Source organism: Manis javanica, chromosome 2 (assembly GCF_040802235.1).
Source record: "Manis javanica isolate MJ-LG chromosome 2, MJ_LKY, whole genome shotgun sequence".
Taxonomy (NCBI): Eukaryota; Metazoa; Chordata; class Mammalia; order Pholidota; family Manidae; genus Manis; species Manis javanica.
The window spans coordinates 179,401,823-179,426,098 of record NC_133157.1 but is presented as its reverse complement, the minus strand read 5'-3'; the positions used below and the strand labels follow the sequence as shown (position 1 = coordinate 179,426,098).

Genomic DNA, 24,276 nt, shown 5'->3' with positions numbered 1-24,276 from the left:
GATCTTCTTAGCCTGATACATGTGTCTTTTTATAATTTGTAGCTTCACATTAGCCTTCACTTACAATTAGCAAGTCGCTATTTGATGCTTTCTCTTTCTTAGGCTTTGTGGGAAATAACCAAAATGTAAGACATGGTCTCTGTTGTGGAGTTGTGATAACTTTAACAGCTGACATACGAGACAAAGGAATTTGATCTTTATTATACATGTGTGATCATCTTCTTCTTATTGTAATTACATGAATTGGAAATAGAAGATAAATTTTGGTCATGCAAACATGAATGCATATAATAAATATATTTATGTGAGGTTTTAGCTTATAGCCTAGATATTAATTTTTTTTTATTTTGGTATCATTAATCTACAATTACATGAGGAACATTATGTTTACTAGACTCCCCCCATCACCAAGCCCCCCCAACAAACCCCTTTACAGTCACTGTCCATCAGTCTAGTAAGATGCTGTAGAATCACTACTTGTCTTCTCTGTGTTCCACAGCCCTCCCTGTGCCCACCCCCACATTATACATGCTAATTGTATTGCCCCCTTTCTCCCCTCCCCTTATCCCTCCCTTCCCACCCATCCTCCCCAGTCCCTTTCCCTTTGGTAACTGTTAATCCATTCTTGGGTTCTGTGATTCTGCTGCTGTTTTGTTCCTTCAGTTTTTTTTCTTTGTTCTTATACTCCACATATGAGTGAAATCATTTGGTACTTGTCTTTCTCCGCCTGGCTTATTTCAGTGAGCGTAATACCCTCTAGATCCTAGATATTATTTTTATGCACACATTTCATTATGTGCATGCTGTGAGAGCTCAGTTTCCAGCAAGAAATTAAACCAGCTATTTAGTGGTGAGCATTATGGTACAGATTCAAAGTGAAGGGCTCATTTCTTCATAATTGTGAAAAGTAGTTGGTTATTAGTAGAAATAAATATAAAATTGCCAAAAGTTTTCAGGCTAATCAAAAGTAAAACAAATACAGAACAAGCAATAAGAATGTTTAATGTGTATAATGAGAGGTTCAGAACTGACTGCATGCCTTTTTTTTCCATGTTTAAGGAAATAAAAACTTACATTTTCCTATAATTTTTTCCAGTAAAGGGAGATGTGTATAGAATGGGAAAGGTGCGATAATGGTAGTATATCTAGCAGTCTTTTCTAAAGTTAGATGTCACTGCTTTTGGTCAAGAAAAGTCTATTAGTTATCTATTGCTGCATAACAGATTATAGCAATTTTAGCAGCCTAAAACAGTAAACATTTATTATCTCTGTTTCTGAGGGTCAGGAACCTGAAAGTGACTTAGCTGACTCAAGTTCCCTCATAAAATTATAGTCAAGATAGAGGCCAGGGCTGCAGTCTCAGATTTGACTAGGGTTGGAGAATTTGCTTAGGAGCTCACTCATATGGTTGTTGGTAGGAGACTTAAGTTCCTTGCCAGGAGATCCTCTCTATAGGGCCACCTAAGTCACAAAAGGGATTCCTCTAGAGTGAGTGATCCAGAGATGAGAAAGCATGCCCAAGAAGGAAGCCACAGTTATTTTGCTTTATAATTTAATATCAGGAGTGACATACTGACACTTTTACTATATTCTGTTGATTATGTACTCTACTGGCACAGCATGGGAAGGAACTACACAATGGTGTGAATACCAGGAAGCAGGGGTCATTGGGGACCGTCTTGGAGGCTCGTTACCACAGCAGGCAAAATGGATCTCTCCTTTTAGCTGCCATGGATAGTATTGTTATAGCTTCCTTCTTATTGCTCTACTTTTCCTTAGCTGGGGCCAAATGGCTGTTCATGTTTTCATAATTCCAAATATGAAATCATCAAACAATTTTATCCATGATTAATATGTTACAAAGCAGTAAAATAAAGTATTAGTGCAGCGGTACAAATGTAAGATGTTAGGAAGCCTGAACTCTTCAAGGATAAAAGTGATGTTAGAGATCAAGTAATATTTGTGTAGCATGCTTTACAATAGTGGTTTTTTCCTCATAAAATTCAGAAACGTATGGTAAAATTAAAATCCCGTATCCCAAGAGAATCCTCACATTTGATGCATTCTGTTTTTTAACATAGGTTTTGTGTGTGTGTGTATATATTTTGTCTTTTGTAAATGTGGTATCTTAGGTTAGGTTTTAGAGTCAGCAAGTTGTGAGATGAAAGTCTAGTGCAATTGAATTACTGTTGATTCTTTAAATCACTTCTTAGTGATCAGGATCTGATTCTTTGAAGCTTCAAAAGTAAAAAATTTTCATTGCTGTCCTTTTTCCTTTCCTTGAGATATTGGAGGCCAGGGTCTAGTTTGAAGAGGATGGATAGGAGGGAGAGACTTAAGTTGTTGAAAGCATGTTTTTTGAAATTGGGTAAGGTAAATGTCTAATGCTACTCTGATCCTATTGTATATTTTTTTGTGTATTTTTTTTATTTCACCTAACATATGTTAGGTGTACCACATCTTAAAATAGTTTTTAAAATACAATTTTTAATGGTTGCATAATCTAATGAATGACTTCTGAAGTCCCTCTTTATCTAGTTTTGCTATTTGTGGTTTCAGTTATCCCCAGTCAACTGTAGTCCTGAAGTGATGATCCTCCTTCTGACATATTGTCAGAAGGTCAGTAGTAGCCTAATGCTACATCACAGTGCCTAGATCATTCATCTCATTTCTTCCTACCATGTAGGCATTTTATCATGTCACATCACAATAAGAAGGGTGTAGTGCAATAAGATAATTTGAGACATTTTATATAACTTTTTATTGCAATATGTTATAATTGTTCCATTTTATTATTAGTTATTATTGTTAATCTCTTACTGTGCCTAACTTGTTAGTTAAACTTTATCATAGGTATGTATGCAGAGGAAAAAATATATTTGTAGGGTTTGGTACTATCCCTGGTTTCAGGCATCCACTGTGGGTCTTGGAGTGTATTCCCCTGTGGATAAAGAGGCACTACAGTACTGTAGTTTCTTTGGCTAGTTCTTTATGTGGGGACTATTAGGTTTCCAAATTACAAATAGTAGTATGATGAGCATCCTTTTGAAAAATATTTGTTTGCATATCATCATTTCCATAGAAACACTACTAGGAAGAATTGTTTCTGGATCAGATGGTGTGAACATTTTCTCAGTCTCCCAAATTTTATATCCATATTGCCCTTTAGGAGAATTGCATCTATAGTACTTCTACTAGTGCCTGAGGGACCCTCTTTGATAGTATTCTGGGCATCACCCCTTTTACCATTTTGGTTTAAAATCAAGATTTTAGTTGCATCTAAGGAATGTCAGCTATGGGTGAAATATATATCAAGTGAAGTAAGATTTCATTCTAACACAAATTAAATTTAATCTTAATTATATAAATCCAAAAAAAATCCAGGTATGTAAATTGCTGCTGTACAAGTTTCAGCTTAGGCTTTACGTCTCAATTTAGGGCTCTGATGCTTAAATTATTATTGTAGTCTTGTATTAATGTGAATTAAATTGAAATCAAATTGTAATTATAATATTTAACTTGAAGTTAGTCAACTCCTGATTCTTTTTTAAGTGAAAGTGAATAGTGATGCAAAGAATTTAAAGTTAGATGTCACAATTAATTAGCATTTGCCTTTAAAATATGTTTAAGTTTCAAAATACTTAGGTGTTTTAGGATGGTCTAAATAAGTAGCAGGGAAAAGATACTTGATTAAAATTTTATTTTCAGTAATACTCAAAGTGAGTAGTAGCTACTTGAGAATTGGATGTGAATAAAATTACAGAAAATATTACAATTAACTGTACAGTTGTTCATAGGAATATTATATCTTAATTCTAGAATTGTTCTTAAATTTGTACTTACTTTGTTTTTTATTTTAATTTAGAAACTGATTATTACAAAGGCTGACGTTTCAACTTTGCTTCATTCACAGGGAGACATCTCCGCACACATTTCAATTAGACTTATTCTTTAACAATGTAAGCAAACCAAGTGCCCCAGTTTTCGATAGGTTGGGAAGGTATGTACCTACTAGGTAATTTCACCAGAAACTCATAAATTAGTAACCAAAATCTTTTCATTCCTTAGATAGAAGAAATGGATATATTTGGTGAGAGATCCAAAGCTCAGGGTTAAATTTTATCAGTTGGCAATATTAAAGAAATGTCAAGTTTCTAAGAAGATGTTGAGTTTATTTACAAAATAATTCTAAATGTATGAAACATTAATCATCTTTGTTTTCTTTTTATTGGTGTATTTCTCTTATACATATCATTTGATTTGGTAATAACCTAATTTGGAAAAGATTGCCTTTTATAAACACATCGAGCTAGTATTTTCTGTCTTTGCATCACACTACTGTATAATTTAAAATTCTACAGTCAAATTTGGAAAAGAATAATTTGTTAATAGATACCGCCTTTTTGGATTTTTTAATATGTGCTAAGTATTATTAAAACTAGTTGTATTGTTATCTGCAAAATAATCGACTGTTAAGTGAGTTTACTTAGAACGCATCTGCAAAATAAAAACATTTTAAAAGCAGCTTAAAAATGGAAATATTCTTTTTCAGGAATTAAGTTTTTTAGATTTTGCTTGTTTTACTGTTCATTTATTATTAAATTGTTGATAACAACCTTTTTAAAAATGATGGAACCTAGATAATCTGAAGCAGCTAATTTTTAGTATTTTAGAATTCTTTTCTTTGTCAGCACCTACTTGACAAAAATAGGTACTTTTCTTTAATTTTGGTCCCATTACACAATTTTAGAAGACTATAATGCAGTGGTTCTCTGATTTGACTGTACATTAGAATTACCTACAGTGGTTTTTTAAAAATACTGATACCTACATCTACCCCAAACCAATTAAATCAGAATTTCTGTGGGGTTTGTTTATACTTTTTCTTGGTAAAATTTTAGGGGAAGTAAATTAACCCCAAACTTTGTGGTTTATCAAATTATAACAAAAATCTAGCGTTTGGTTTTATTAAACTAATAACCACTTTAGAAAAACTTCTTCATGAACTGTGATATTCAGTGTTTGAGCCTATATGTTTATTCCTACTCTTTTGGCAGCCTGGAATATGATGAGAATACTTCCATCATCTTTAGACCCAACTCAAAGGTAATTGCAGAAGTCAGTTTTCAACTTCTTACTACTGTTTGTTTTTACTTCTTCTCAAGAGTTTTGATCCCAATAAACCAGTGATGCAGAATGTCAGCTTATTTGGTTCAAATGCTACAGAATGTCACTATTTCTTATCTGATTGCCTCTTTTATCCAGAAGCTATTTTTAAATGGAGCAGAGATGTTACATCATTCTCTACCTGTAAAGCTCTTTCTAACCCTCTAATTTTATATGTGAGTCAGGAAAAGATAAGCATTTGTGTTTATCTCTTCTTTAATTTAGGTGGGAAAGTTCAGAAGATGACAGGCAGGTAAACTGTTATTAGATACCACTATGCCTTAATTAAGTTTCCTTAAAAAAATGCACACTTCACGTTTCTTCCTTTCATATCAGAATATGCCTTTTTTCTTGACATACCAAATGCCATTCTAGAAACATCTAGAAGATCTGAATCATGGAATATCTGAAATGCCAAAATAATTGTGACATAGTGTGAGACTACTCAGCCTGCTGGGGGTTTTTTTTGTGGTTTTTTTTTAAGGGAGAATTTAATCTGCATCCTCTCTAGACTAAAAATTATCTTCCTTTTCTCTTTTTCTTCCAATAGGATTTCTGTTTAGAATCTGTCAGTTCCTGGACAGAATATTTTGAGTCTTTATTCTGATCTCCAATTTACCTTCACTACAGTTCGCTCAATTTAGCAAGTAGAATAACTTCTTTCTTCCTTATTGTGCCTCTAGAAGGATTCCTTTACTGCGTATTTCTTCATCTTTGCCTAATATGGTAGAGTGGAAAGAGAACTCAGAAGTTCAGGAGCTTTTGTTCCTAGTCCAGGTTCTTCTATTAGCATTCTGATTTTCTTATGTGTTAACGGTATTTGCTCTAATTACCTCTTGTAGTTATTGTGAAGATAGGGTGATTAATATAGATAAGTCCTGAAGAATGTAAAGTTGTTATTTTTATTTTATAAGGAAATATTGAGGGTTAATGGCATTGATGAAGTCTTTGATATTTTTAGGAAAAAGTTTCTTTGCAAAATGATTTGTTTAATGCCTCCGGTTACCCTTTCAAGTACAATGTGGGTATATCAAAATATACCTGCATGTTTGAATTTGACATTTTAAAAAAGAATTCTGTACAGCATTAATGGACCTCATAATTCTTGAGACTGAGCTCCATTTGTGCTTTTATGCACCTCCATGACTTATGTAACTGTTGGGGTTCAATTTATTAATTGGCTTAACTCCCACTTAATTTCATTCCCTTTTCTTCTGGTTCAGAATCTAGTTATGCTTTTTGAACAAGGTAACATAAAGTGTCAGACTGGGGCATGCTGTCTTGAGACAGATTTAGGTATGGTAACTCTGGAGGGCCATATAAAACTGCCTCTGGGTGAATTTCCACCAATATTGACTTCTGCATTTTCAGCATACTTTTAAAGGTTTTAGTTGAAACACAGAGTAATTTGATACCAGTGTCCTTTTGGCATATTAAAACATTAATTTGAAAGATATTTTCCCCTGACAAAATTAGGTGAATACTGATGGTTTGGTGCTAAGAGGCTGGTATAACTGTCTGACCCTGGCAATATACGGCTCAGTGGATAGAGTGATAAGTCATGATAGAGACTCTCCGCCACCACCACCTCCACCTCCGCCACCTCCCCAGCCACAGCCAAATCTGAAAAGGAATACAAAACATGGTGAGAATTTTAAATTTGCTGTCAGTGACTTACATTCATTATGTAGAAGAAGATTCAAATGGCTCTTCTACCTTTAAACCTTGCGTAAGACTTGACAAGATACCTGTTAGTGTTTGCCAGTTCTTTCCTCTAAGAGTTTATGTTGAAATGGTTACATTTTATTTTTTTCTTCTTTCCTAGAATACTTATTAATTGACCTGAAGGTTTCATTTGTCATTTAAAATATGCAAATGATAATTTAATCCAATGGTTATTCATGGTTTACCTCAAAATTGTCTCTAAAAGAATTGAAGAATTGGCAGTAAGTTTGGCATATATATATTCTTGAAATGGCATTTTTTTTTCAAGAGTGCATTTCAAATTTGTTTAGATGTCTGAATCTTAGCTAGTGCAGATTTTTCCCATTTTTTGAGATTCCTGCTCATTAACTGGAGACAGGAAAAACCAGAACTCCCAATAAACTTCAGGCTTTCCTTCTATAAGATAGGCTGCCGGATTTACAGTCCCAGGATCTCTTCTCCTTACTCCGGTATAACTCACTGTAAGCTGTTGAAATAAGCATATTCAGGAATACATTTTGAAATTATAATTGAGGTCACTTAATATTTTAAACCAAAAAAATTTGGCTTTACAGTGAGCATTATGAGCATAAATAAAATGATCTTATTTTCTCTTTTTTGAGAGGGAGGGAGGAATTTTTTTTTAATTTAAGTATTATTCATATACAGTCTTATGAAAGTTTCACATGAACAACATTGTGGTTTCAGCATTCACCCATATTATCAAGATCCTCACCACCCCCATTGCAGTCACTGCCCATCAGCATAGTAAGGTGCTATAGAGTCATTACTTGTCTTCTTCATGTTGTACTGCCTTCCCTGACCTTAGTTTCTCTTAATCATGACATGATAGTGTGGTGTGAGGTCTTTGTCTCTGATGGTCACACGCTGTATTTTCCATCTCATATTTTACCTGCTAAGCACAGTTAATCTTTTACTTTTCTTTTTCTTGTAATGTTTCATTTTTCTGTGCTCATTTGTCTTTCTTACCAGACAATGAGTTCCTTGTGGGCTAAGAGTATGTTTCACTTACATTTGTGTTTCTAGTCTTATCATAGTGCCTGACATATGAAGTGACTACTCAAAAATTTTGTTAAATTTATTAGCTAGTTTTAAAATTGACACAAGCTTATACATTGTGTGTGTGTATGTATATATGTATGTGTTATGTTTTTTTTATTTTGAAATAGTTGTGGATTCATAGGAGGTTGCAAAGTAATTACAGAGAAGTCCTGTGCACTTTTCTCCAAGTCTCTGCCACTGTTAACATATTTTACAACTATAGAACTATATTAAACTAGAATATTGGCATTGGTGCAATCTGTAGGGCTTGTTCATGTGTCACCAGTTGTATATGCACTCCTCTGTGTGTGTGTGTGTTTAGCTGTATGTGATTTTATGTCTTGTGTAACCTTGTGTACCTACCACCACAATCAACATACTTGAGTATACCATCATAAGTTACCCCTTTATAGCCAAACCAATCCTACCTATTCCTAACCTTTGGCAACCACTAATCTGTTGTCCATCTGTGTAATACATTATTTCATGTTGCATAAATGGAATCATATAGTAAGTATCTTTTTGAGATTGGCTTTTTTCATTCAGGATAATTTCTTTGAGGTTCATCTACTTTGTTGGGTGTATCAATAGTTCATTCTTTTTTATTGCTGAGTAGTGTTACATTGTATGAATGTATCATAGTTTATTTCAACCATTTAAGGACATTTAGGTCTGAATTTCAGTTCTTTGCTGTTGCAAATAAAGCTGTTAACGAGCATTCATGAACATCTTCCTGAGGGAAATAAGCTTTATTTATCTGGGATAATGCCCAGCAGTATATGCATTATATTTTGGTATATGGGAAGTCAGAAATTCTAATTTTCTCAATTAAGTTAATTAGCAAAATTTGGTAGACATCAAGAAGGAACAGTTTATCAGTAAATTCTGAAGATGAAAAACTCAAATGCATAACTACATTTTTGTCATGCATTCATTTCACTATAATAATTTGAAAGTTTTTTTTCTGTCTCTAATAAAACTCTAGCTGATGGGGAGAAAGAAGATCAATTTAATGGAAGCCCTCCAAGACCACAGCCAAGGGGACCAAGAACTCCTCCAGGACCCCCTCCACCTGATGATGATGAAGATGATCCCATGCCTTTACCAGGTCAAAATAAAATCAGTTCTGTTTTTTTCCCCTCCATTAATGTTAGTGGTGCTTTTTGATTAAAGAAAAAAATTAGATGCAGGTAATGCCCCATCACCCTTCTTCCTGTGCAGTATTTCCTGTGTTTTTCTTTTGGCAAATGAATTTGTTAAAAAAATTAACCAGTTATTTCATTTGAAGCTGTATTAACCTTGCTTTGAAAATAAAGTGTTAATGCATGGTACTGGTATATACAGAAGGGTACCAGTTAAAAATAAACAGTATGTATTAGATAAAAATTTGTGTAGTTACCTAATAACTAAAAAGAAAAGGGTTAGTTTATGATCTTAGAACATAAAATAGTATGCTTTACTTCTCACTGTATAAGGTTGTGCAATGTATACTCTTGATATTTTTTAAAAGCAAATAATCCTATTTTCTTTTGAGCTATATCATCCAAAATGTCAGTAGTTGCAACATCCAGTCCTGCTACCTCATGTTCTTTAAACCATTAAAATAATCTGTACCTTAAATCAATTTTTCAGTGTCTGGTGACAAGGAAGAGGATACTTCTCATAGAGAAGATTACTTTGAGCCCATTTCTCCTGATCGGAATTCTGTTCCCCAGGAAGGTCAATATTCTGATGAAGGAGAAGTAGAAGAGGAACAGCAGGAAGAAGGAGATGATGATGAAGATGATGTGGATGTAGAGGAAGAAGAGGATGAGGATGAGGATGATCGCCATACAGTAGACAGTATCCCTGAGGAGGAAGAGGACGATGAAGAGGAAGAAGGTGAAGAGGATGAAGAAGGTGAAGGTGGGTTATATTTGTTAGAACTTTTTGGTTTTAAGTACGAGGAACTGACTTGATGTGTCTGAGCAGTGCAAGATAATTTACAACAAAGATAAATGGCTTTTAAGAAACCCAGATTAAAGTGTAGCTGGGCCTCTGAAGACTTGACTAGAACTGGTATTTCTTTGCTTTGCATTATGCTTCTACTTTATTTTTTTTCTTTGTCAGCTAACAGTTGATTCTTTATTCATCCCATGAGTTTGATCTCTTTTTAAACTAGCAGCTTAAACTCCTTGACTGTATCTCAGTCACATTTCCATTTTCCTGGGAGAAAGATTGTTTGGCTTGTGTGCTGTATCAGTTGCCTTTTGATATCATCAGCTTTGGCCAGGGAAGCAGGGTCATGCAGCAAATACACTATGATCAGAGATTTGGTGGGTTATTTTCAGAGTAAGAAGTGGTGGTATTAGCTGGAGAAATTCTTAAAGATGTCTGCCACCTAGATATTTTGGCAAAATACTGCATTATTCTTAGAAATTCAAGTGGGGGAATCTCAGTTATACAGGGGTATGTGATGTAATCCTTTAATTAGGCTTTATTTTTCCTTTGAAAGCAAAAAGCGAGAGATAGGCAAGCTCATTGACTCTTAATTTGGCCAAGAAATGGCATGTAATATTGAAGCATTTATGAAAAAGAACAGATAAACTGCCCTGATTTTTTTCTAAAATAGAGTAAGGGTCATTCTACATGAGAGTGAGGGTCATTTCACTATCACAGGGTCTTTATAAGATGTAAATAATTAGATTATTGAGTGATAGTTTTTTAGTTTCCCTCATTCCCAGATTACCAAATACTTCTTTTTAGATTTATGGTATTTGGCAAAATAGGAGTCAGACAGCAGGCAGGCTCTTTTCTTTATCAGTTTTATAAAGAAGGTGTGAGAATAAGGCCAGTTAATTTGAAATTTAATGGAAAACATTTGGATTTTGACAGAGAGAGGCCTCTACAGGCCTTTTTCTTTTCAAATATGAGTATATTGCTAAAGCTAAATTGTTTTGAGTAGAAGAATGTCAAAAGAAATATTGTATTGGAGAAACCTCTGGAAACATTTCCTTTCTTTGTTTTCTCACAGCTAGGCAATAATATTCTTGACAAGTAAAACCAAGAAGTTTTCTGTCTCTAGTTTTGTTTTAATTGAAATACAATAAAAAGTTGGATATGTGACACGATGAAGCTTTGTTTTGGCAAAGCTGAGCATTTTAAATGAACAAATTTTCCATAAAAAATATAATACAGGCCTAGGAAACTGTGTGACGGTAAATGCAGAGAAGTAAAAATTCACGGATATGAAGTTATTGTTATAAAAAGAACCTAAAATGTTTTTGCTGAAAATATTTGGTTTAGCTTTGTGATTATGGTATATTATAAGTTTATCTTAATCATTAGCTATCAAATATTTTTCCATCTAAAAATACTCTCTCAAGAAGGTAATCTTAACATTTTCCTTCTGGAGAGATTTTTTGTTACTTTTATTTTTTAGAAGATCATTAGTTTATCTTGAATCTTTTGCTTTCTTATTGTTTTTATTTTATCATAATAAATGTACTTACAAGAAAACATCAAATTCTTTAATTTTCATGAGCATTGAGAATCATCATATTTAACAACATTTGAAATAATTCTGTAATTTCAGATAAGAACTCATATAAATATATTAAAAGTAAAAATGTATATTTTCTGTGGAACCTCTTTGTATCTAATCACTCTAATACATTTTAAGTGAAACTTACATTTTACTAACTTCATATTGTAGACCAAGTTAAAGGTATCGTTAAGGTTCAATTATTTTTATTACTTTGATACATTTCTAATTTTATTTCTGTGAGGAAGATATCTGTAGGACAGTTAGTTGTAAAGGTGAACAGATAGAAGTCTTAGCTTATGAAGTTCCTCCATAATTATTCTATTAGAAATTATAAAATGTTGGTCATCATTGATAAGATGTTGGGGCAGAAGTTAACTTCATTGAGGAAATCATGAATTCTTACCTTTTGCTATACTATTAAATTATTTTTTGATTAATCAGTTTTATTTTGCATTAAACAACAATGTAATATTTAAATACTATTCAAACTAATTTTCAGGGGATGATGGTTATGAACAAATTTCCAGTGATGAAGATGGAATTGCTGACTTGGAACGTGAAACATTTAAGTATCCAAACTTTGATGTTGAGTACACTGCTGAAGACTTAGCTTCAGTTCCTCCTATGACATATGATCCATATGACAGGGAACTTGTACCACTCTTGCACTTCAGTTGTCCATACAAGACTACTTTTGAAATTGAAATCAGTAGAATGAAGGATCAAGGTCCAGATAAAGAAAATTCAGGGGCAATAGAGGCCTCAGTGAAGTTAACTGAACTGTTAGATTTGTATCAGGAAGATAGAGGTGCCAAATGGGTAACAGCTTTAGAAGAAATTCCAAGTTTAATAATAAAAGGATTAAGTTATTTACATTTGAAAAACACAAAACAAGACTCGCTTGACCAGTTAGTAGACTGGACCATGCAAGCTTTAAATTTACAAGTAGCTCTTCGCCAACCTATTGCCTTAAATGTCCGACAACTCAAAGCTGGGACCAAATTAGTGTGCTCACTAGCAGAATGTGGGGCTCAGGGAGTCATGGGACTGCTACAGGCAGGAGTGATCCATGGTTTATTAGAGCTCCTGTTTGCCGACCATGTGTCATCTTCCCTTAAGTTAAATGCTTTTAAAGCTTTGGACAGTGTTATTAGTATGACAGAAGGAATGGAAGCTTTTTTAAGAGGTAGGCAGAATGAAAAAAGTGGCTATCAAAAACTTCTGGAACTAATACTTTTAGATCAGACTGTGCGGGTTGTCACTGCTGGTTCAGCTATCCTTCAGAAATGCCATTTCTATGAAATCTTGTCAGAGATTAAAAGACTTGGTGACCATTTGGCAGAGAAGACTTCATCTGTTCCTAATCACGGTGAACCCGATCATGACACAGATACTGGACTTGAGAGAACAAACCTGGAATATGAAAATGAGGTAGAGGCTTCAATGGATATGGATCTTTTGGAATCCTCCAATATAAGTGAAGGGGAAATAGAAAAGCTCATTAATCTACTAGAAGAAGTTTTCCATTTAATGGAAACTGCACCTCATACAATGATCCAACCTCCTGTTAAGTCTTTCCCGACAATGGCCCGTATTACTGGACCTCCAGAGAGGGATGATCCATATCCTATTCTCTTTAGGTAAGACATTTTTGGTTCTGGGAAATATATTTCACAAATCATTGCAGACTGGTCTTTGTGGTTGTCTTTTTTTTTTAATCTGTAGGTAATGCATATCTGTAAGGATATTTGATGTTTCGAAATAATGGTGAAACTGAGAAGTATGTTACTATGGATCAGCCACATTTTGTTAGGACTTAAAGTAGTATAGCAACTTAAAGGTAGTAATGATCAACAGTACTTACATAATTATGTTTATGAGCAAGTATAAATATGAGAAACGAGTTGCTCCTGGGAAGGTGGTACAACAGGATGGCATAGGAAGGCGAGAGCTATTTTTCTGTGACCTCTTTTTACCTTATCATTCTAATATATTATAAGTTAAACTTACATTTTACTAAGTTAATTTTACAGACAGGTTAAAGATATCTTACAGTTTTGCTCTTACTCGATCAGCACCCATAATCTTTAAATTTTGTTTTAGTTTTTGAGGCTTTCTTGTTTGACCTTTTGCTTATAAATAATTTTCTAATTAATGGAAAAATGGTGTTTTTATAATTTTATTTATTTCTGCATTTAATTTTGCCTTTATTTGGAGCATTGTACATTAACAGAAAATGAGGTACTTGTCCATTCTAAAATCATACTTATCCATTCCTGTTTTTAGCTGAAACTATCAGTCTTGCTTTATTTTGAGTTCTCACAGGAGTAAGATGATAATTGCTAAAGCAGGTTCTCATAGGAGATGAGGTCAAGAGTACAAATATAGGGTTTGGCTTTGGACAGGAGAAAGGAAGCCTTAGGAGTGTACACATGTAGATCCATTTGTAGTGTGGAGGTAGTACAGGAGCCAAGGTATTTCTTACTGATGACTTCATTTTTAATAAAGTAGAAAGTGAAGTCATGCATTGAAGATAGCTGAGGGTAGTTAGTATAAGGAAAGAGGGGATGCTGTCAATCACTGGGGGGGAAGCAAGTAATTAAAGTCTTATTAAGTATTTTTTTCTCCCATAACTGGAAGAGGTATGTTTTAAGTATCAGACTTTAGGAAATAAAGGGCCTTGAATGCTGTACTAAAGAATTTGGATTTTGTTTTTAGAATATTGAATATTTTGGAGTAGCAGATCTGATATCATCAAAGTAGTTTTCTAAGATTATACATTGCAAGACATACTGCAATAGAAAAGAAATTGGAGCTATTAGGTAGATAAGCCAGTCTGAAGATTCTACATACTAGGTGTTATGTTAAGTACTTGACCTAATGTAATGGCAATTAGAGGGAATGGAAAGATAAATGTGCTAATAGCGAGGGAATATGTGAAAGACCAGCTACTATGATGTGGCAACTAGACCTGGTAGGTTAAGAGTAAGTGAGAAGGACCTAAAGGTGTTTTGAGGTTTCTAGCTAGGGTAACTATTGGAAATGTGGCTTTATTGACAGGAACTGGTAAATTAGGAGAGAGAGTGAATTTTGAAAGGAGAAATAAACACATTTTGGAAGGATTTGTTTGAAATGATGGCAAGACTGTAATGTCCCATGTTGGAGTGTCCAAGATCATCCCCCCCAATATTTGCTAGGAGAGCTCACAGGACTCAGCATTTCTCACAACTGTGACTTACTACATTAAAGGATACAAAGCTTAATCAGCAAAGGGAAAGGGTACATAGGGAGAAGCCTGGGGAAACCAGTTTAAAGCTTCCAGAATGTTTTCCCAGTGGAGTCACACAGGATCTGCTTAATTACCCCCACAACAGTGTGACAACATAGATGAAATCTTGCCCACTAAGGAAGCATGTTAGAATGTCAGTATCCAAGCTTCTTATTAGGGTATAGCCACTGCAGACACTCAGTACCTAGCATGTACCAGAATACTAGACTCCCAGAAGGAAGCAGGTGTTCAGTGTAAACCATATGGTTTGCATTAACACTATAGACATGGAGCATTCTTACCAGTTGCGGCATGGGAACCCTCCCAAAATCCACATTCCTAGTTACCAGCCAAGGGCCAACCTTGTAATTCTTTCTAAGAATAAGCAGTCTGAAGTCTGCAATGTTAACTATTTTCTGAACATTCCATAAGGTGGTTAAGAGTGCTTTTAGATATTCAGAGTAATTCTGGAGTTTTGTCTTCTTGAGGGTTCTGCTTGCCTATGTAGTAAGAAGTTACTGGAAATGTTTATTAACATGAAGTAGAACCCTGAGTTTAAGCAGTAATATGATTGAAGAGGCAATTTTATACTGTATAATGCCAAATATGTGGCATTCTGGAAAAGGCAAAACTATGGTGACAGTAAAAAGATCAGTGATGGGAACGAAGGAGGGATGTATAGGTGGAAGCACAGAGTTTTTAGGACAATGAAAATAGTCTGTATTAGCAGTTGTGTCTATTTTGAGGTGTTGAATAATTCACACTTTTCCTACGAAAAGTACATATGCTAAAAAATGGTTCTTGGAATTGATAGGAGTGCCATTTATGGTAGTATTAACTATTCAAATACTAGATATTGATAATCTGAAATTTCTTTTCTCTAGAGGTACTAATTCAGATACACTGTCTGATTTACCATATATACACTGTTTTATTACCATATCTATATATACACTATATATATACACACACTATAAAATATAGTATATGTGTATATGTGATATGATATGTGTGTGTGTATGTGTACATATATATATATAATATATAATATATATATATATACATGCTATACTCTTACTAGATACACTTAATTTCATGTATATTGATATCCCTTGAGTAGAGTTTGGACCACGGCGAAAAGGGATCGTTGATAAGTGGCCTGGAAAGAAAGCTCAGAATTCAAAGTTAGGGTTGATTCTGAAAGAAAAAACTTGTCAACAGTTAGTTATTTACTTACTTACTTTTCTACTGAAGACATTTATTGAATCATCTGTTGCACTGCTACTACATTGTACTTCACAGAAGACTGGCCGGAGGCAAAATAAATAAATAAATAAACCACCAACATGAGCTTGGAGGGGGTGGGTTTTTTTTTTTTTTTTTAGCTCTTACTTACCCACATATGCTTTGGCAAACAGACCAGTTTACAGACTTCTTTGCAAATCTAAGGCGCATTTCTCTTTGTGGCATTCTGGCAAGAGAGATACACAATTGTACTTTGGTAATTGTCAACAGTTATTGCACATCGTTGACTACTAGCTTGGAAAAAGTTTCCCTAAACTTTGACTTTTATTTGGCCCAGTGGTGAGAATACTCATATTCACATTATGTTTTTAGTTAAAGTAGTATGTTGCTGAGGTTAAGGATTATGGTCATTAAAATTTATACCTCTCTCCTTTCTAATGACTACTGAGCGAATGGAGTGCGTTTTGCACTGATTCAACATATATATCAATTTGTCTACAGGTATCTTCACAGCCATCACTTCTTGGAGTTGGTTACCTTGCTTCTGTCAATTCCAGTAACAAGTGCCCACCCTGGTGTGCTGCAAGCCATAAAAGATGTTTTAAAATTTCTTGCACAATCACAAAAGGGTCTTCTTTTTTTTATGTCGGAATATGAAGCAACAAATTTGTTGATCCGAGCTCTGTGTCACCTTTATGATCAAGATGAAGAGGAAAGTCTCCAGTCTGATGGTGTTATTGATGATGCATTTGCCTTGTGGCTGCAGGACTCAACACAGACTTTGCAGTGTATTACAGAACTGTTCAGCCATTTTCAGCGTTGCACAGCCAGTGAAGAAACTGACCATTCAGATCTCTTGGGAACCCTTCACAATCTTTATTTGATTACTTTTAATCCTGTGGGAAGATCAGCTGTTGGCCATGTTTTCAGTCTTGAGAAAAATCTCCAAAGTCTTATTACTCTAATGGAGTACTATTCCAAAGAAGCCTTAGGGTAATTTTCTGCTTCTTAAATTTTCTATTATATTGGAAAACTACATGCTAATGGGCTAATTTCTTAAAAGAAGGTGTTGCTTTGAAAGTAAAAACTAATTTTTTTAACATAATCATTTGTTGATTAAGGATTAGAATATAAGATGTGGCTTTAAAGCAGTGAAATAGATCTTTTTGTAGTTTCATCCAGCTTACCCATGTTGTTGACAGGATTGCAACTGTAGTACTTCTAATTTGTGTGGAGGGCAATCCTAAGGTATAGGAATATATACCTTCAGAGTAATGAGGACTATCTTGCTGTCTTAAATTTTCCCTCACTCTCTAAACTATTCATGGTCTTCTGGTTTCAGAAGTGCTTTGACTAGATTGGTGGGTTGGTGGGGGGAAGGATTAAGAATGATAATAGTTTTCAAGAGCTGCCTAGTAGGACAGAGACTTTTAGTATCTGAGAAGAAAAATGTGCTCATCCTAGCTCAGGTCACACAAAGCAATAGCATCCAGGTCAGTGACCTCACATTGGGGTCATGATAATGACTCTGTCAGTGGTGGGTCTTTTTGGGAGGCAAACAGTGATGGCTTCTATGCTTAACTGTATTTTCACAGTTTTGTACTGGAAAACCAAGTGATGATAGCAGTAGAATGACTCATCACACTTGTTCCTATTCACCCAGACTGGGCAAACATTTTAAAGGAGACCAATGAAGTATACTTCCTCATCTTTCAGAGCTAATGAAGTATACTTTTAATGTATATTTAAGTATGTTAATTATATAATAATATATTAATATTTTACTGTTCTTCCAATCTTTTTTCTTAATAGAATCTTTCCATTGTGATGCTTATACTTTGTTTATATACTTTTAAGTAGTGTTTTCCAGTGAATTGTAGGTGAACTTTAAAATCTGATTTCTTGTCTTCAGGAAGTTAGTCGTGTTTCATTATAAAATTCCTTGGTTGCTTTAAAACCAAGTAGAAAAAAATGTTTAAAATTGTTCCTGAAAAATGGTATTTGTACCAACAACTTTAAAAACCTTATTTGTTTCAGTGATTCCAAGTCTAAGAAGTCAGTAGCTTACAATTACGCATGCATACTTATTTTGGTGGTGGTTCAGTCTTCCAGTGACGTCCAAATGCTAGAACAGCATGCAGCATCTCTCTTGAAGCTTTGTAAAGCAGATGAAAATAATGCTAAATTGCAAGGTATGGCACTTGAAGTTTTACGCATTTACGATATGTGAAGGAAAAATCCTTTGCATGTCTGTAATTAGTACTTCATGTTTTGATAATGTACCTAGTAATACTCTTTAACTTCCTGAAAATAGCTTATATGAAGGTATTTTTATGGTGTTCTTAAAAAGATTTTTAGGAAATTGTTGAAAGTATCTTTTATGAAAGTCATGGAAATTGGTGGATGGTTAAAGTCCTAATCAAAATGGGAGAAGTAGTTTAAAGATGAACTCAAAAGTTCAGTTTTGTCTGTAGTTTGTATTTGTGTGTTTTCTATATAAACCCATTTGTGGTTAATTATCATGTGTGCTCTCCTCAGAAGTGAAGAATATGAACATTATTTTCCAAAGTATATTAATGTGTGTGAAATGAAATTTTTGGCAAACCTTATTCAGGCAGTCTTGAAAAGTTTAAAATATTTAAACCCAATTGTTTATTACTTCATTTTGGTCTGGCTTTCTGACCTTACCAAGTAGAAAACTTGATAACATTGAGTAAATATTATAAATAGCATGTGGCCTCTTTTCTTTTTAATCCTAAAATTTTAGTGTGATGCCACCAGTAGAAGTTGGGTGGTAAACTCTGCTTTGCATATTGGAAATAGATATTCTCCCTAAAGTATACCTTTATAAAAGGAGGGCACATAACATCTGCAAAGGTATTATTAATGCTGCACTACTAATTCTGGGTACACTTGTATTTGTTTTATTATTATTCTATCTTTCATTTGAGCAGTATATTCTGTTCATATGAAAAAATTTGTTTTAAGATGTGTAGGAAAAAGACATACACAGTTGTAATCCTTTTGGAAGAGTCTAGAATCAAGGAGAGACATGACTCTTTTCAGTGTCTTTAGTTACTCCAGGTGTCTGGGTTATCACTTTTTACATTAGAACTATTTTCCAAAAACATTTTTGATGATAAAGTATAGTGTTATAGCTGCTAGGAGAGTTTTGAGTTCAGTGGGTAAGTGGTATATTTGTTTTTGTTTTATAAGCAGAGCTTGCTGTTACTATTGTGGGGTGATAGTGATTATTTGTATTTTTATAAAGACATTAGGAAATTGACAAAATATAAAATGCATGTTAAGAGAAAGGCACTCAGCAAGTGTCTCCCCATGGGTTTGATCCTATTAGAAATTAATAAATTTTGTGTGTGCATTTTTCACGGTGTGGGAGACAGCAGCAGAAATAAGCACTATGTAGTTACATTAGTCTATTATTTGATAGAATTTTTAAAAGTGATGTAAGTTGATTGTTGGAAAAATCTTAACTTAATTAGATGGTTCTGTTTAAGCTTATAAATATTTACATTTTCAGAAACCAAATAACTAAAGAGTTGTTAACTTATTTCTAAACCAGTGTAGTAGGGTCATTTACATTTTATTCCAAAGCTTGTTTAAAGAACTAGACACAAGTTCATCCCTGTATAAAATTTGGATTATCTAAATCAGTATGGATCTGATAATGTTTTTCTTTGGAAAAGACTACCTTTACTTCCTTTGTTGTAAAGGATTTTATTTAAAAATATTACATTATAAATTACCTTCTTGTTTTTAAGAACTTGGCAAGTGGCTTGAACCTCTGAAAAACCTTAGATTTGAAATTAACTGCATCCCAAACCTAATTGAATATGTTAAACAGGTAAGTAAAACATGAAAGTGCCTTTATTTTTATGGAACTGTATGGTAGTATATAGTAACATTGGAGTAAATAACTTATGTAGATAACACAGTTGATTTAGCTAGTTGATTTACTTAGACTTTATGGGTACAGATTAGTATATTCACAGATGGGTGTGTGATTGTGTATATACATGAACATACATACACACAACCTTGCTTACTATACTGCTTTCCACTACCAGATTCCATCCTGTTTTTTCTCTCAAATCATTATAATATCACCTGCCATTTTGATGATACTTCCAAAGTATTTTAAAGGTAAATGCTATGATAATGTAACAGTTAAACTTTAGTGAATAAGAATTTCCTTCAAAATTTTTAGGTGAAAATTGAGAATCAGTTCCAGATAATTGCTGTGGGGACTAATTCTATTTTTCTTAATTTGGGATGGTCAAATCTGCAATTGAAATATTCACAAAAGTTGAAAATCATGAAATTACAATATTATAGTTGAAAATGGTTCAAGTAATTTATAATAAAAAATCATTAAAATCATTGCATTGATAGTTTTGGAGGTTTAAAAATTTTTCTTTGCATCTTAGTTGATCAAATGTATGTCATAGGAAGAAGGGCTAAAGGTGCTCATAGGTGTATAAAAAGTTTTAAGCTAGAGGGCAGAGTGGACCTTGAATTAAATCTTCTTTCACTTAACAGGTGAGCCATGCATATTCTGAATGTGTGTATATGTGTGAGTGTGTATAAACCATCTTGGTCTTTGAGTTGAATTGTGTATTGTTAAAGTAATGTATTTGTGTTGTCTAATCTGTTGCTTTGTTTTGACCCAGCAACAAAGTAGTTTGGGTTTATCTACCTCACAGTTTTCTTCACTGATTTGTCTACCCTTATCTTCACTTTTTACTCCATCTCTCCTAAGAGTACTTTCACCTTTTGTGGTGCCAACATACCCTTCTGTGTTCCATACTCTGTGCCTCCAATGACATCTAGAGCTTTATATTATATTCAGTATTTTATTTAGCAAAAGTCCAATGGTAAGTATCCTGTAAATTTAAGTGGTCATGTGTTCAGGGTACTTGTGCATGGTCAGGAGAATAAGGTTATCTAATAGCTATCAGATGGCTTAGATAGAAGAAGGTATCAGAAAAATAAATATAACAGCTTGAGTTAAAAGTAAAAGTTTTGATTTTTATGTAAATCCTTATCCCATTAATTATGGCTATAATAAGTGACTCTTATTCCAAGATTTGCTAAAAACAGTTGATCTAAGACTGAAACTTCACTCTGGGCTCCCTGCTGCCTTATTTAATTTGTGGAGTTACTGAAAGGCAGCAAGGAAGAAATTAGAGCAAAAGATAATCTGAGGTGGCAAATGTATATGAGGTAAAGGAATTTTCTTAACTTTAAGTTTCTCCTCTGAGGTTTAGAAGCTGAAATAGTAGCATTGTAAAATGTCATTTCTTCTAAGTTTTTAAAACCGTTTATATGCTGCTCTGTGGAAACTACAGAAAACAGAGCAACTTAAAAGTAGGTGTTTGTTGCCAGGAAGCATAACATGAACAGGTGCGAAGGGCACAGGCAACTGTATTTTTTTTTCTTTAAACTGTGCCCCAACTGGCCATCATAACAAGATTCCTGTGGTATCTGCAGTATTTAAGGTGTAAAAAAAGTATATGTAGTGCTAAAACATTCCCTGTTGCTTCCTCAGTTTTGAAAGAGATTTAGTACCAACAGAGATTTTATAAAATCAGAGTCATTGCTTTGTTTTTGGGAGAGAGAATATATAGAAAAAGTATGTGAAAAAGCACTTTTCAAAATTCTTAATACAGACAAGTCTTATTCCTTTCTGTATGTTACTTTTGTCTTAGTAATTTTAATATACTTGTACTTTGCAGTTATTTTATTTACATAAGTATCATACATGGTATAATATATGCCAAAAATTCAATAACCTTTATAAGCTTCATTAGCCTTATTCATATTTTAAACTTAGGGAATTTAAACTGACATGAGTACTTAAGTTGAAACTCATATTTTTAACTAATGTCTTCTCTGGCATTTTCTCTTGATGGACAGGTACCAAGAAATTAAACTTTGTTCATTTTTATTTTTAAAGAATATCGATAATTTGATGACCCCAGAAGGAGTTGGCCTTACTACTGCCTTGCGTGTTCTCTGTAATGTGGCATGCTCACCACCCACTGTTGAAGGTAATGGGACTGCTGTACTTTAAAAATGATTATTCTTTAAGCCTAGTATAGTGTCATTTATTAAATTTAATATTCAAAAATCTTAACTGATTATTAACATCTAAGTAATTCATTTCTCTTCCCCCTTATCTCATATAAAGGTCAGCAGAAAGACCTGAAATGGAATCTTGCTGTTATTCAGCTTTTTTCTGCTGAAGGAATGGACACCTTTATTCGGGTTCTGCAAAAATTGAACAGTATTCTGACTCAGCCTTGGAGGCTCCATGTCAACATGGGGACTACCCTTCACAGAGTTACTACTATTTCAATGGCTCGCTGCACACTCACTCTTCTTAAAACTATGTTAACGGAACTTCTGAGAGGTGGATCCTTTGAGTTTAAGGACATGCGTGTTCCTTCAGCACTTGTGACTTTACACATGCTTCTGTGCTCTATCCCCCTCTCAGGCCGTTTGGATAGTGATGAACAGAAAATTCAGAATGATATCATTGATATCTTGCTGACTTTTACACAAGGAGTTAATGAAAAACTCACAATCTCAGAAGAAACTCTGGCAAATAATACTTGGTCTTTAATGTTAAAAGAAGTTCTTTCCTCGATCTTGAAGGTTCCTGAAGGATTTTTTTCTGGACTCATACTTCTTTCAGAGCTGCTGCCTCTACCATTACCCATGCAAACAACTCAGGTATCGCTTCCATATAACATGCATCTTATAAATGACTGCAGTAACACTTTTTATAAAGCCAGTGATTTTGTTAAAAAAAGCAACAGCCCTCATCCCCTTGCTCTAAAAAAGACATAAAATAACTGGGTGAGGGTGAGATAAAACTGAAGCAAGTTGGTCATTAAGGAAATATGGGGATAACATTTTTGATAAATTTGTGAATGTGAATTTTATTATGGTGTTATATATACTTGTACTTTTGTTATTTTTAAATCCTTTTTTCCCCTTTATCATGTGTTAGAATTTGCCATTAACTGGGTTGCTTCATCAATGGACTCTGCTCTACTGACTGCTAACCTGAGAATAAGATTTTTAGATGCATTGAATTCAAGCAAATGTTTAATTGTATAATAGAAAATTAAATGTTTTAAGCATGCAGTGAATATGTTTTTTTCATAACTGTTCTTCTTGAGCAGTATTTGTGACTATAAATAAATATTAAAAAATCTACGTACACACACATTATACTTTTTTAACAGGTTATTGAGCCACATGATATATCAGTGGCACTCAACACCCGAAAATTGTGGAGCATGCACCTTCATGTTCAAGCAAAGTTGCTCCAAGAAATAGTTCGCTCTTTCTCTGGCACAACCTGCCAGCCTATTCAACATATGTTACGGCGTATTTGTGTTCAATTGTGTGACCTTGCCTCACCAACTGCACTTCTGATTATGAGAACTGTGTTGGATTTGATTGTAGAAGACTTACAAAGGTATTTTCATTTTGCATTGAAAAATTTTTCCTCAAGCTATTCTTGACACAAATCCTTTTTTTTTTTTTTTTCACTTAGAATTGGAAACCAGGGCTTAGAATGCTCAGATAATACCTATACATGTAAATATACATATACCATATATATATACACAAACACATATGTGTATATGAGTATATGTACATTATTTATAATTAGAAACATTTAATTATTTCATGCACAAGATACCTTGAAAGTTCTTGCTTTTGGGTGTTTGAAAGGTGAACTATAAAATATTCTGAAGAAAATTCATTATTGAAAACCTGAATTTATTAAATTTATAGCAATTATAGAATTCCAGAGAAGTCCTGCCAAGGAATGTTTTATGCAAGATTTGTATAAGTTGATATGCGGTGAAACATAAATATTAAATAATGCCTTAAAATCAAGAACTTTGTTTACTAAATGTATTGATTTTATTTCAGCACTTCAGAAGATAAAGAAAAACAGTATACTAGCCAAACCACCAGGTTGCTTGCTCTTCTTGATGCTCTGGCTTCACACAAAGCTTGTAAATTAGCTATTTTGCATCTAATTAATGGAACTATTAAAGGTGATGAAAGATATGCAGAAATATTCCAGGATCTGTTAGCTTTGGTGCGGTCTCCTGGAGACAGTGTTATTCACCAACAGTGTGTTGAATATATCACATCCATTTTGCAGTCTCTTTGTGATCAGGTATTTATAATTATTTTATAAATTCTTTGTGTGTGTGTGTGTGTGTGTGTGTGTGTTTTAAAAGCTTCTGTTGCTATAAAT

The 24,276-nt window shown here is 33.8% G+C and overlaps 1 protein-coding gene across 6 annotated transcripts in view; it reads left to right on the top strand.

Annotated features, from left to right (window-relative positions):
- VIRMA (vir like m6A methyltransferase associated) overlaps positions 1 to 24,276 on the top strand; it is a 65,743-nt gene that overhangs the window by 8,721 nt on the left and 32,746 nt on the right. For 5 of the 6 annotated variants that reach the window (XR_005055109.2, XR_005055110.2, XM_036995371.2 and 2 more), the window contains exons 3-15: positions 3,914 to 4,000; positions 5,058 to 5,106; positions 6,643 to 6,811; positions 8,918 to 9,040; positions 9,565 to 9,837; positions 11,958 to 13,098; positions 16,473 to 16,964; positions 18,009 to 18,163; positions 19,751 to 19,833; positions 21,946 to 22,039; positions 22,180 to 22,724; positions 23,243 to 23,478; positions 23,943 to 24,195. Coding sequence is in view for 4 of the 6 variants with exons in the window: in XM_036995371.2 (XP_036851266.2) it covers positions 3,914 to 4,000; positions 5,058 to 5,106; positions 6,643 to 6,811; positions 8,918 to 9,040; positions 9,565 to 9,837; positions 11,958 to 13,098; positions 16,473 to 16,964; positions 18,009 to 18,163; positions 19,751 to 19,833; positions 21,946 to 22,039; positions 22,180 to 22,724; positions 23,243 to 23,478; positions 23,943 to 24,195 (3,700 nt within the window). In the remaining 2 variants the exon portion in view is untranslated. The remainder of the gene's footprint in view (positions 1 to 3,913; positions 4,001 to 5,057; positions 5,107 to 6,642; positions 6,812 to 8,917; positions 9,041 to 9,564; positions 9,838 to 11,957; positions 13,099 to 16,472; positions 16,965 to 18,008; positions 18,164 to 19,750; positions 19,834 to 21,945; positions 22,040 to 22,179; positions 22,725 to 23,242; positions 23,479 to 23,942; positions 24,196 to 24,276) is intronic. The other variant, XM_073229842.1, reaches the window with a different exon arrangement.